The 14226-nt window shown below is 35.4% G+C and overlaps 1 protein-coding gene and 1 pseudogene across 3 annotated transcripts in view; one reads left to right on the top strand and one right to left on the bottom strand.

The window, feature by feature from the left end:
* Window positions 1–428: 428 nt before the first annotated feature.
* Window positions 429–1807, bottom strand: LOC149566717 (uncharacterized; annotated as a pseudogene).
* Window positions 1808–1809: 2 nt separating this feature from the next.
* Window positions 1810–14226, top strand: part of FIP2 (potassium channel tetramerization domain-containing protein / pentapeptide repeat-containing protein) — a 165635-nt gene continuing 153218 nt past the window's right edge. For 2 of the 3 annotated variants that reach the window (XM_089820055.1, XM_089820053.1), the window contains exons 1-2: window positions 1810–1964; window positions 10660–10769. In XM_089820055.1, the coding sequence (XP_089676181.1) occupies window positions 1916–1964; window positions 10660–10769 (159 nt within the window). In that variant the 5' untranslated portion in view covers window positions 1810–1915. Of the gene's footprint in view, window positions 1965–10234; window positions 10279–10659; window positions 10770–14226 lie in introns of all 3 variants that reach the window. The other variant, XM_089820054.1, reaches the window with a different exon arrangement.

The raw sequence follows: 14226 nt of genomic DNA, 5'->3' as shown, positions 1-14226 counted from the left end.
CCACACTTTATTTAAATCAATAAAAAATGTTTTTGTGCACAATTTCATAGTGACATTCTCATTAGCAAGATGCTTCTTCACAATTCCTTATCCGATTCCAAGTCTTTACATTGTACTCTAGTTTTCCTTAAACTTTAAAGGAAAATTATAATGAGAAGTAAATTGTCCTTTGTAAATTGTATGAAATAATTAAATGAAGATTTTTAACTACTTTTACGAGATCAAATACTCTAAGTGAAGTTGGGAATAACGTCTACTCTTTTCCTTCCCTAGTCTTTTTTATCTACAATTAAGCATCTTACCATTTTTCTCCTTCATTTTGTATCTTAATAATAGATCACAAAAATGTGATCCAATACATTAATACAAATGAAAATATAAAAGCAAATTACAATCTTGTATATTTCAAAGACTAAAGAATTTTATTTTTAACCCAAAGTCACTCTGATCACAAAATATACAAGATGTGTTGAACTCTGAGCAAAATCCTCAATAAAATCCCATATGAATAGGTGCCCCTTTTCAAACACTAGAGCCACATATTTAACCTATTCCACTTCCCTTATGGATCCACACTCAGTGTCCTAATTACTTTCTACAATTTTGCAAAGTTGTCCACAATAACAACATCATTGTCGATATAAATTCTGTCGTATTTGTAAAGAACCACTAGACATATTAAAGAGATTTTGGCCAAAGGCTATTGCTTTAGGATCTACTTTCCCCAAAGTTATGTTCCTCAGCTATCCTTCAGTCGCAATTTCCTTGATAGATAGATCAAATTTGGTGCCACTTTTACCCTACATCCCCTATTCTGAAATGATTGCAGAATTTCTTAGACCCCTTTTGGATTCCATTAGGCGAGAAATAATGAGTTGGTTGAAGGAATGGAATTTGTATAGGCTTTCCATCAAAAGTCGCTATCGTAGGCCAAAGGATTTAGTATTTGATATCCATGTCATAAAGAAACAAATAACACAAATTTTGAAGAAATTGTTCACCTTTGACAGAAATTGATCTGAGATTGCATTTGATTCTATTTTGGTGTTGCTCAAGTTTTTTGTGAACCATCTAATTCTGTCATCCTTTGTCATATTTCCAAGGTCTTTGTTTAGATGAATGATCTTGTTGCTTTCAAAAATAATTTTCCTTTCTATAAAAGCAAAATGTTTGAGTCCATTCATTGTAATTAGCTATGAAAAAAGAACATTAGAAAAGTTGCTATAGTGGCAATAGAGATTTTGAAGAAGCACTCTTTTTTTAACACTCCACAAAATAAATCATCACTTCAACTCATCTCTTTAGCTTAGTGATCAAGCCTCAATTTTTTTTCATTTTCCTATAAAGCTAGGGTAGACAAAAAGTGAGGTGAGCAGGGGAGCCAAGCGAAGTGGAAGATTGGGCACCTTCAGAATTGAGCGATTAAGATTTTGGAGCTTGAAGCTTGATCTAATGAAACCTTCTAAAACGAAGGAATATTCATTGAAAATTTTCATATATCTCTATTGTTATTTTTTTAATTGAACAATAATTAAACCCTAAACAAAATTAGAAATAACCAATTGAAAAAAGAAATTGACAACAAAACTAATTTAAAAAATAAAATAGAACAAATCTATTCTTATATTTTATAACTTCAATAATTTTGATTATAGAGATCAAATGAAAACATTAATTCTCTCCTAAGAGAAATTGACTATATAGTTATTAAAAGCGCTACATTAAATAATTAGTTAAACTTATAAATTAGAGTACAACTCTGTTTTGATTTTAAATTCAATTATTTAATATAAAAAATACTCGTCATAGCATTTATGACGCCTGTATAATGAGGCTTCCCCCGTGACGGGACATATTGGATATCTCTATTGGAGCAAAAGAAAGGCTTATTAAGTCCTGAGAAATTTATCTTGCGATGGAGAATGCAGAACCAGACCTCTCGACAATTGTTCGCCTGGATATTGGTAAGCCGACTGAATTATAACTATTACTTTATCTAAGTTATGGCACAATGATTATTCTTACTTCGGAGTGATTTTTTTTGGATCGAAAGTAAAACATTTACTAGATTTGAAATGGATTAACATCCCTTTTCATTTCCAGCGGATTGAGCTGCGCTTGTAACGCTTTGCACAAATGGACAGTTTCTAGGGCATAGTAGTGTTTATGTTGCCGATAAGATAGAAAATTAATTTCACATGATATAAAAGTGAAACACCCTTGTTTCCAAATTCCAATCAGGACTAGTGACCTGACTGAAACTTCTATATAATTTGAAATCCAGGTCACTCTATGCTCTTCTGGGTAGACCTATTACGTCGATCCTTGCTCTGCTCAGTCTACTTTTGATGGATTTAGAAACACTGGAATGTTCCAGGGAGTGAAATACCTTGGAAATCCTCAGACTGATAATTGAATTGGTTAATAGCATTAAAAAGATAATTGGGGATGAATATGAGTAACTGAACTAAGGAGGGGGGATGCGTCCCTGTGGATACTTTAGTTACCTCACTTGGATTCGTTTAGGGCCCTTTGGTTGCTAGAATAGGAAAAATGGAATTAGAACTGGTAATTTGAATAGGAATTGAAAAGTGGTGTGGGTATTGAAATTACCATTCCAAACTCATTTGGTTTGACAAAATTAAAATCAGAATTCAAACCACAAACTTGCAGACAATGTGAAAATGTACTTGCAGACAATGTGTTCTTCTGGTTTGCTTACAAGTATTGGTTTGAGAAGCATTCTTACGCCAAGTTTAAAGTCTGGTGAGTTTCAACAAGACGCCTGGAATTCGTTTGCAAGGGGACAACGAGATATCCATGTGAGGAAATCTGAGAGGCTCTAAATAACCCTCTTTGGCGTTTGCTTTGAATAATGATTCTTGCCAGGCTTGTGAGATTGTTTTATCGACTGTTTCAGGGAATTTCAATGTGTTTTGTGTTTATCCGGACATGCAAAACTTACAGCAAATTGAAGATGGCATTAACTGCAGCATTTGAAGGGGTTTCGTCATCTCCATTGTAATTTGACCGCCGAGATCTGTTTTGAAATCCCGCAGCCAATGGCGTCTCCTCCAGTGAATTCTGCTTCTCCATATAGAAAATTAAAAACTTTTTCCCCAAACAAGCGGTGTCCTCCGATGCTGCAAATGCCCGGACCCGACCGATTATAAATTTTGGATTAATCAAATTGGGAATGGAAATGGGCCATTCCAATTACAAGTATTTTTTGGAATGGACAAAAGCTCATTTTGGGGCTAAAATAAGAATACGAAATCCTATTCTCCATTCCTATTCCACGCACCAAACAAAGATTACAAATTATATTCTAATTTCCTATTCCTATTCCGGTTGTATTCCCGCAACCAAACGGGCCCTTATGCTTTACACAACCGCCTCATTTTGTCTGAGCAAAATTCATACACCCTCTGTTGGTTGCATTCCTGTGTTTAGAGTTTCCATCATTTTGTAATTGCTTTAAGAGGTAGCTCTAAAGTTTTGTCTTCAGGGAAGTTATGAATTTCAGGTTAGGGGAAGGGGTTTCCATCCATGAACCCCTTGAACTGAACCTTAATTTAAAATTCTAAGTCAGAAGGGTCAAGCTTGAGTCTTTTGTTCCTGTGTCTAGAGTTTCCATCATTTTGTAATTGCTTTAAGAGGTGGCTCTAAAGTTTTTTCTTTAGGGAAGTTATGATTTTCAGGTTAGGGGAAGGAGTTTCCATCCACGAACCCCTTGAACTGCACCTTAGTTTAAAATTCAAGTCAGAAGGGTCAAGCTTGAGTCCTTTGTGAACTGTTTGAGGTATAGAACCCTATAAGACATCATCCAAATAGACATGTCAGTTAGCAATACTCACCCAGGTGCACAAGCCACGTTTTCTGAAAGTTTCCTTTAACAAAGTCTCCTACTTGACGTGCCTTGAAATCTAGAGCAGCAACAACAAAATATGCATAATTTGTCAATCTCTCAACCTGAACCACAACATGAATACAGTTTTGACGTTATACTTTGGGCAGACTTGTGGTGAAGTCCATAGATAAGTTCCCCCCTTTCTGCTGAAGAATTGTTAGTGGTTGAAGCAGGTCTGCTGCAAAAAAATAATTCTCTTTTGTTTTGTTGGCAGGTCATTGCATTCTCTAATGTGCTTATGGGCATCTTCCTTCAATCTCTTCGATAAATATCTTCACGGATCTGCCTATATGTATAGTAAGTACCCTTGATGTCTTTCTGTTGGAGTATCATAGAAGGCTTCCAAAATTTTCTTCTTGATCCTAAACTCAGGCAGCACAACATGAACTTACTATCATCTTTCTTGCCTTATCAATGATGCCAGAAGAAAATTTATTCTTAGCACACTCAGCAATAGTGGAAACTGTCCAATCAGTAGAAAGAGTAGATAACGAGTATAGAGGAGTGCATCAGCGACCATATTCCTCTTGCCCATCATGTACTCTACAGGCCTGCATCTTGCTTGCTCACTTTTGTTGGCAATCATTCAAATCGTTTTTATGATTTATCCAAGAAGAACCTCAACTATCTCATTGAATTTCCACAAACTAAACACTGTCTAAAGTTCTACTTCTTCAGTGCAAGCATAATGGCCAACAATTCCTTATCAGAAATGGAATATCCCTTTTTAAAATTGCTTAGTTCCTGATTATGATTTTTGTCTTCTAGCTCTCTACTATTCCAATGATGGATCACAGAGTGTGATCCAAAACATTGATATGAAAGCTTAACACACAATCTAATGTAGAAATTCAGCATTGATTTAAATTCACAATCTAACGTAGAAATTCAGCATACTCAATTTCTTGCTCTCAAAAGCTATAGGATGCCCCCTTTGACTTATATTAGCTCCAATGCCCTCTAGAAGCTTCATATTCAACCACGAAGGGCAACGAAAAATTAGGAATGGAGAGCACAAGGCATGGACTCATTGTTTCCTTTAACTTGTCCAAAGTTTTTTGGGCATCTTCATTCCATCTAAAGGCTCCCTTCTTTTCTTTGTCAAATCAGGTAGGGGTGCAGCCAATCAAGACATTGGGTGTAAATATTCTTCTGGTATATTTTATCATTTCTGTATTGAAGTTGGGAGTAAGAGGAGGTTTTGTGTCTCGTATAATCCACAACAAAACAGAGTTGCTAAAAGAAAGAACAAGTCTATTGTTGAGACATCAAAAGCCATGATCCATGATCAAGTCCTTCAGGCCTTTCTTTGGGAAGAAGCTTGCGGGACAACTGTTTATGTTCAGAATTATAGTCCACATCAAATTCTAGACAACATGACTCCTGAAGAAGCATTCATATGTATGTCTAGCCTTGAAAGTTTTTTCTGATTCAGATTTGCCAAGGTGTGTTTCTAACATAAAGAGCACTTCCGGCGGTTTTTTCAGCTTAGGTTTAGCTATGATTTCCTAGTGCAGTAGGAAACAATCATGTGTAACTCAAAGTACAACAAAGGCTGAAAATGCTTCAACTTGTGTGGCAACACAAGAAGCTGTTCTTTGAAAGCTTCTGGTGGGATTATTTGGGCAGCCTTTGGAACCAACTGTGATTCTTTGTGACAACTAAAGTTGTGGAAAGCTTTCAGTTAATCCTATCTTTCATTGTAGAACCAAGCATGTGGAGATTAAGTATCATTATATAAGAGATATGGTTCAAACGAAAGCAGTTGAACTCTAGTACATTTGCACGGATGAGCAGACTAGCGACAATCGCACCAAGTCACTTTCTAGAGTGAAGTTTTCTTATTTTCGAGATAAGTTTGGTATTGTGGAGAATGGTCCTCTTGCTAAGAAAGAGTCTCAACTTCAGTGATTCTTGCTTCATATTTTAATGCATTTTTCTATGCGAAGGAAAAATTTGAGGTGAAAGCCCTTGTTGCTTTTTCCACTTATGGGATTAGCCATAGTGGATATGTTGAGAGACTTCATGACAATATCATGTTGAGTGGCTGCGTGATGTGGACTTTTGTTTATTTTACACATGGGAGTAGCCATGGTGAACATCATGTTGAGTGAATCCTTGATGCTATCACGTTGAGAGAATCTGTGATAAAGTTTTGTTTTTGACACATATGGGTGTAGCCATTGTGTTTGTCATGTTGAGAGATTCCATGGTATCAGAATCAGTAAATGATATCTCCTTTGCTAAGAGGGAGTGTTAATGTTTGTAGTGTTAGGAGACATTTTCATTTGTACCTATGATGGTCTTATTATCTTCTTTGTTCGTCTTTGAAGGTCTGCATCTATTCGTGCCTTCCAATTATTGTTTTCAGCTCTGCATATCTCTTCCTTACCAACATACAATTTTTGATATTGAAGTTCTATATAAGCTTCTTTGTCACAAGAGAGTCATTCATTTGTCTTTATAGTTTTATGTAGTCTTGGCATTTTTGGTTCAATCATTCTGCCATCAATACTTAGTGATATTGGTTCATGTAATGCTGGATCCATTGATATTCTCAAGGTCATCTTTTGTGTATCTAGTATATTCAATATTTATCTTCAATACACGCCGACTGTCTGCTGTTTGGAGTTCTGGACATTTATGATTAATAACTGTCTTTCATTAAGGAACGCAAATGCAAGTGCTGAACTGTGGTGATGAGTTATGACATTTCATTTATGATTGCATGCTTGTTGTGAGGAAAGGCAAGTCATCAGTGCCTTTGCTGCGTTATTGCTTGCTCATGTAAGGAATTCAAATCGGTATGAGTAACTGCTCTTTTCATCGTGATCGCGTGGGAATCCATATGAAAGTGTGTAACTGCCGTGGAAAGAATAGTATCGGATGGTATTCTGCAATTGGGAGAATCTATCGTGTGATGTTTGAAGAAATTTAGTGGAAGATTACTGCAATAAGAGATAGTCACATTTCTCTTTATGATTATCATAAGGTTATTTTTCACTGGTAGGACAGAGACATTATATATATAGTATTTTTCAGTGGTATTACTGTTGGAGTTCTATCAATGTGTGATTAGTTTTTATATATGTTCTGCAATCCAAAACAGAGAAATATGTATTTTTAGTAGATATCTGATCTTATAAGGACATACTACTGGTAATTGTTTTTGATTTGCAGTCTGTTGAAGAAGTCATTCTTCCATTGTAGCTTGTGAAGCTTTGTATTGAATCTCTCATTTTTGTCAATAAAGGAACCATTTTGTGTGTGGCTGGGTTTTTCCCCTAGGCAGGAGAGATTTTCCAGGATAAATATCTTTTGTTTTGAAGTTTTTGATGATTGCAATTATAGTCTTCTGGTTCTAAAATTTAAATGATTACTTTTGGGCCTTTTACCTTTTACAGTTCTAATCAAGTTGGCCTGCTGCTGGATCCAACATGATGGAAAATTTATAATATATCATTTGCAATCTCCTTCCCCCACTCAGCATTGATTGGAGACCTGTCTAACTTTTGACGAAGTCTTTACCCTTTATTTATGATTTGTCCAGCTGAAGATATCTAATTCTGTCTCACCATGAATGAAAGAGCAAGTCATATAAAATACATTGAAAGCTCGGGAGCTCTTAGATCTAGGACAATGAGATAAGTTCCTCCTTAAATTTCATTAACATGTAGAATTGGATAGAAATTTACCCAAAAACACAATTTATTTCTCAATACACTCCTAAAGCTTCCCTGAAAATCCTAACACTTTCAGTTCCATAAACTCCTAACACTTTCAGTTCCATAAACTTCAGATATGACATATTTCATGTCTTTGATTAGAAAATCAGTATAAAAGGAAGTTTGAGACACAATCGTAACCTTAATATTCCCCTTTTTGGTATTGCCCTAAGTCTTGTCAAAAAAATCACAGATTCCATTAAAATAAGAAATGTTAGATAGTTAGAGAACTTAAACAAATTAAAATGCCTTTGAACAAGATAAACCCTGATTTAGGTCCTCCACTCACACGACACACAAATGCACGTGCACACAACACACGAATGCACGTGCACACACAACAAAATAAAAACAAAATAAAAAGAAATTCATAAACCCAATTATTTCTATTAGGGTTAGTAACACGAGTACAAATATATATAATTACCATAATTCATTAGATGAGTCAGAGTATTCAATCACAGTAGGTTTAAATAAGGAAGCACAATAGGTGGCCCAAAACAATCCTCACTAAGCCCAAGAATGGACCTCATGCCCCCGTTGACCCCAAGTGGAGGTACATTGGACATTTATCATGGGGTGGTCTATGTAGTGGGATGCTTGTCTGTACCCTCCCTAGTATGTCTCCTTAGTCATTCTCTTATGTCTATGATTTCTCCAACAATCAACCATCGTAGAAGTTGGGAAGGCGATCACAATACGGTGTCTGGAAATCCTCCTCCTAAGCTCAAGAGCTGACTCTTACCATCTTAGCCTGAAGTGGCAGGCACATGGGACATCCATCACTGGGTGGTCTACTTACATGGTGATCTCGTATATGCTCTCCTTTCTTGCAGTTTTTCCTCTTTTCCGCATGATTTCATGGTGGGTGATAGATAGATTAATGATTTATCTGCTAGCATATGTATTCCAAATTATCACATAACATTTATTGATTCCCCTCTTTCATATCACTGTACTTGTAGAATATAAGATTTTTGCAGATTTTATAGTTTCCTTCTGGTGCTGCAATTTAGACAGATCAGGCTTGATGCCTTTTCCCTTGTTAGATTCTGGTTGCTACTTGCTTGGATGAGTGCTATTACTGAATGGATTGATGATTTCCTTCAATCAAAGTACCCTTGTAAATATCTTTCTCTTGTTGCTGAAGGTTTTTGTCTTTTTAGGAAGCCAATCTCTCTTCTAGAGTGGGGTCTCTTCTCAGCTCTTAGTGTCCACTTAACTAATTGTAGTTGTTTTTTAGCTTATTTGATTGCTGGGTTAAGGGATTTAGACTAATCATTGCTCATTAAAAAATAGAATTGCTGTTTTATCTATTATTACTCTTATTAATCGCTGTCCCTCTTGTGATTACTTCTGTTTTTCAATTGATGTCTGATCACTGCCTGATCTCCTGGTTTAACATATTGTTTCTAGAAAATCATGAAGTCTGTTAAGTAAGGATTTTCTTGATTTTTGATGTCTCAGCAATTATATTGGAGTGTTATGAAAATAGCTTTGCTGCTCACTGGGCTTGCATATATATATATAATTTGTTATTTGGTGCTTAGTGTCAGTGGCATGACAATAACATTGAAGGCTCTGGTGTTCCAAAGCACAACCACTCTTCCTGTATTGATATTTGAACTTACAACAGTTCATTTGCATTTCCTCCACAAACTCTGAGCTACAACTCTAGACTAGTTGGATTCAATTTGTTGTTTCCTTGAGCAACATCAGGTTGGGTTCTCATATTCTATTATTTGCTCAATTAAGTGGATTTCTAGCATAGTGTTTTCATTTTGTTTTGGTGGAAGGCTTTTCACCTTGACCACTAGTAAATGGATCAAGGGTCTTTTGGTGACCTGAGTCAAAAGCAACCAGGGCCTTAGTTGATCTTTTGCACCAACTTTTCTTTCTAGTTCATTTTGCATTGCTCAATTTGGCTAAGTTTTAATAGCTGGGTGATCACAATTTTGGCCACCTTTTTTGTGATTTTCTTCTTGTTATTTCTATTTTTCTTGCTTTCTGCCTTGTTTTTGGTCAGACCTTGCTGTGTACAAATGTGTATGCTCCATATTTTGGCATGTTTAAAATAATATGCTTTGTGGAAGCTGTGCATCTTATTTTTTTGAATCTGTCCCGGGTTAATGCCATTCTCACATTTTTGTTGCAAGCTTCTACAAATGGCTGCTAAAATCAATTCTTCAATTCTTATAGGAAGCCAATGGGTTTGCTATGTGCATACCTTGTAGGCTCTTATGTTGGGCCTAGCTCTAGAGAGGCCAAGAGCTAGATGCTATTCCACTCTTCTGTATTGAACAAAAAGCATTTATGCACTCATCTGATGAGATGATTTAGGCACTTTCCTAATGAGTGAGAATAAAATTTCGTGGCTGCATCTAGGACCCTTAATTATGGTTAATAACTTATTAGCATCTGTGAAAAATTCTCAAGGTAGCTTCGTTTTAGGAGCAAATGAAAGTACAGAAGTCTGAGAAATTTGAATGCTATGTATATTTTATTGTTTGTAGCCAATATTATATGAAATTACTTCTCACGTGCCAAAATTAGAGGATCATAGCCTTAGTTACTATGAATTGTAACACATTTTTTGCAGAGTGCTTACGATCTTAGTAGCAGACTTCATGGATGGATTTCCAGGTACCTGCTCTTATTTTCTATTATGCTTTCATCAGTATTAATAAACCTATCTGGGTTTTTGTGAGTATGCATCATATCATTCCTCTGTATTTTAAAAATGTTGGGACATACAAAGGAAGACTCTACACATTTCTTAGTGTTTTGTTCCTATAAAAATTTCTTTTGACTTTTATTTCTTATATAATTGTCGTCCCACATCATATTTTGATATTGCTTTTGTAGTAATTTATGCTGAGGCCACATAGCTCGTAATACATAGATAATTTTGATCAGTGTCTGCTTTCTACTTTTGAGAGCAGATGTTTTTGGAATTCTGTCTTTCATTTTGTAGAGGAAGAATTATTAACATCAAAATCTAAAACATGCTGCTTGACCATATAGGTGGGATGAACTTTACAACTACAATATGCACACTGACTCAACGTGATCCAGATTCAATGTTAGCTGCAATGTTTAGTGGTCGACATTCTATTTGTAAGGATCTCCAAAAGGTGACTATCGGATTTTTTTGAGAAAGCTTCTGTGGATTTGTGCTGTTTAATTTCATTTTTTGGTTGATTAGTGTGGGACATATCAGAGGCCTTGGCCATAAATAAAGATAATTTTTACAATAAAATGGTTTTAACAATCAACATACAACACAAGAAAAACCAAACCAACCAAGAAATTACAAGCTTTAGGAAACCACCAACCGAGTCAAAAACCGTTAAACTTGTTACCACTAACCTACTTTAAGACTCCCCAACCTTCTACACTATTGGCAAGATTTACTCCACAAGCCTTCAAGTAGGATACTTGAAACTTTTCTCTGCCATTCTGTCCATCCACAAAAGTAATATCTATGCATATAAACGCAAGGGCCAAGAGTTCCAGCTCATGAAAGTACAATATGTATTTTTTGTTCTTACAAATTGACCATCTACCCAAGAAGGCAAAGTGAAGGCACTCAAAACCTCCAAGTACCCTTGAGCATGGTTCAGGAAACTGCAGATAACTTTAAACAATATCATCACGCATATACGTGGTATTCTAAAAATTGTGGTGGTTTTCTTGTCAATAAATTGTGATATCGCTTGAAATACTTAACATGATATCGGCGGCAAAGGTTAATTGCTAAGTTGAAACATAGCCATTAGGGTTTCGATGGGAAGAATAAAAAATGAAAGGAAAAATGCGATGGTTTCTGGTTTCAAGAGGAAGAAAAAATGCAGACAAGTGAAACCGTGAAATCATTGAAACCTTAATTTAGTTCAGACTTTAGCGACTGTGTAATCGGATTCAGACTTTGCAAAGAAATATTGAAGTTTCTTATAAAAATCTCAATCTAGGTAAAATATACTCTAATTAAAGCACAAGTTATATATATATATATATATCAATTTGAGTTTTGTTTTCATTGTAATTTAAATTAAATGTCATTATTATTTTTAATTAATACATTATTTTTATGAGTAAAAATTAAATATTATATAATTTTCAATTATAGATATTAAACTAAAATGTAACATATGATCTATTAAACAAATGTTATAATATAAATGCGTTAGATAAACCATAATGAGTATGAAATTTTATACAAAATAAAAAACGTTTCACAACAAACAGTCTAAAAATGTTATAAGTAATTTAGTACAACATTGTACCTATTAAGTAAACTTGCAATTGGAACTTGTTTGAAGGAATTCATTTATGATGGAAATTACAAATTAGTAGATTTTCTATAAATTTGGTGTATGTGTATTTTTTAAAGAATATTTTAGCAATTTATACATTTGCAAATGTTCAATAAAAGTGTTGATTTATTCCCGATTTTATGGCAAGTCTGAGGTTTTCAAAAAAATTGGGCCAGCCGAGTTATTGCCAAGTCCAAGTTTTTCGACTATGAACTTATGAATGGGTAAGCATTTTATTGTCCGATACTTTATAGTAGTCCAGGGACAAGTAAGTGCCTTAAACTCTATAGTTACCGTACAGCAGTTTTTTTGATTTTTCAATAGAAAAATGCTAAAGAAAGAAAATGCACTTTCAGATAACCAAGCTTCCAGTGTGGGCAAGGTAAGAGCATATGGTGTTTTGGACAACACAGTCTCTTAATGAATGCACCACTGAAATGTAAAGATGGCATGCTGACTAAAGCATAGAAGCATCAGAGCTGATCTAAATCAAGGCCTCTTAAATGAACAAGCATACATAAAGAATGCAAAGCCATCGGCATCTTACAAAGGAATGTGATCAATCCAAAATGATTGAATGCATGTAGATCAGATCAATGCCAAAATGAGCTTGAAATGCATAGTGCTCTGGGTGTGAAGTTACCAAGACCTTTAATGATAAATGCATACAACATCCAGTTTGACAATATCTGAAACATGAAATGCACAACTCTGTACAGGTACTATCATCCAGAGTTACAAAACACCGTTCATACAAATCTATACCTCCAATGGCACTACTATTTACATTGTGGTAGACAAGCTTGGACAAACTACAAAATATTATAAGTGATTGATATACTGTTTGAACAAGTCTGATATAATATTATGATTACAAAATCAGTCTGCTGCAAAAAATAGTCTAAAAGACTCAAACTGGGTATGGAATATAATATCCAGAATATGTGTTTGTCAATCCAGCTGAAGTATACATTGAAATTCGAAACAAGAGGCTGATATGGTTCTGATAAAACCATCTCACTGTTGCACTGCCAAAATCATAGCTGATGCATTCTTTTTAATCACTTTTAGATGTTGAAACTTCAACCCACTGTGAAAGCAAGCACACCTAACTATTGAATAACTGAAAATGCATCTAGAACACACCAAAATCTTGTTGCTGGAAGGTAATTATTGTGGATAAAGCTAAAAAAGAGAAAGCTAACTAAAGCTAACTAGATATTTAGAATAGATTACCATTAACTACTAATAGACAATTATCTATTATTGTAATACCCTCCCTTAATGGTTAATTTATCTAGAACACCAAGCTGTCCTTTGCATTTGACAAACTTATCAGGACCAAGAGGCTCGGGGAGAATTTCTGCAGTCTAATCTGTGGTAGGAATATACTGCAAATCTGTAGTCCCGTCTTCAACCAGCTGTCGTATGTAACGACAATGAACATCCACATGCTTGGTTCGTCCATGGAAGACTTGATTTCGTGCTAAATTGATAACGCCTTTTTTATCAACAAACATAGTAGTAAGTCTTGTTGGTGACATCTGCATATCCCCAAGCATTTGACGAAGCCAAACAACTTCACATCTTGCCTTAATAGTTCCTCTGTATTCGGCCTCTGTAGAGGAGCGAAAAATTGCCTACTACTTCTTATTGGTCCATGTGACTGCACCGGATCCCAAAATGAACACATATCTAGAAGTTGACTTTTTATCATCAACAGAGCCTGCCCAATCTGGATCTGTGAAACCACTGAGTTTAGGATTAGAACTTCGAGAGTACAAAAGTCCATAATCTGAAGTGCCCTTCACATAATGAAGCACATGTTTTGCTGCCATCCAATTATTAGCCTTAGGAGCTGTCATAAAGCGTGAAATATAGCTGACAACAAAGTTAATATCAGGCCTAGTAGCAGAGAGGTAGATGAGACTGCCTACTAGTTGCCTGTATGTAGTATCATCAACGGAAGGAGAATCAGACTTTGCTGATAACTTGAGACCTTTCTCCATAGGTGTAGATGCAGGCTTGCAATCTTGCATACAAAATTTGTCTAGCAGGGCCCTGTCATATTTGGATTGAGAGATGAATATACCAGAAGACTGTTGCCAAACTTCAACACCTAGGCTTGCATGAGCCCAAGGTCAGTCAGATCAAAAGACTGGCATAAATTCTGTTTGATTCCTTGAATCAAAGATGCCGAACTGCTAGTGATTATCAGATCATCCACATAAATGACCAAAAGGATGATGTCACTGTCAGTAGTCTTGATGTATAG

Source organism: Cupressus sempervirens, chromosome 3 (genome assembly GCF_028749045.1).
Source record: "Cupressus sempervirens isolate cs-2001-9-10 chromosome 3, ASM2874904v1, whole genome shotgun sequence".
NCBI classification, from domain to species: Eukaryota; Viridiplantae; Streptophyta; class Pinopsida; order Cupressales; family Cupressaceae; genus Cupressus; species Cupressus sempervirens.
The sequence above is the reverse complement of the archived record's forward strand: the minus strand, read 5'-3'. Positions and strand labels throughout refer to the sequence as shown.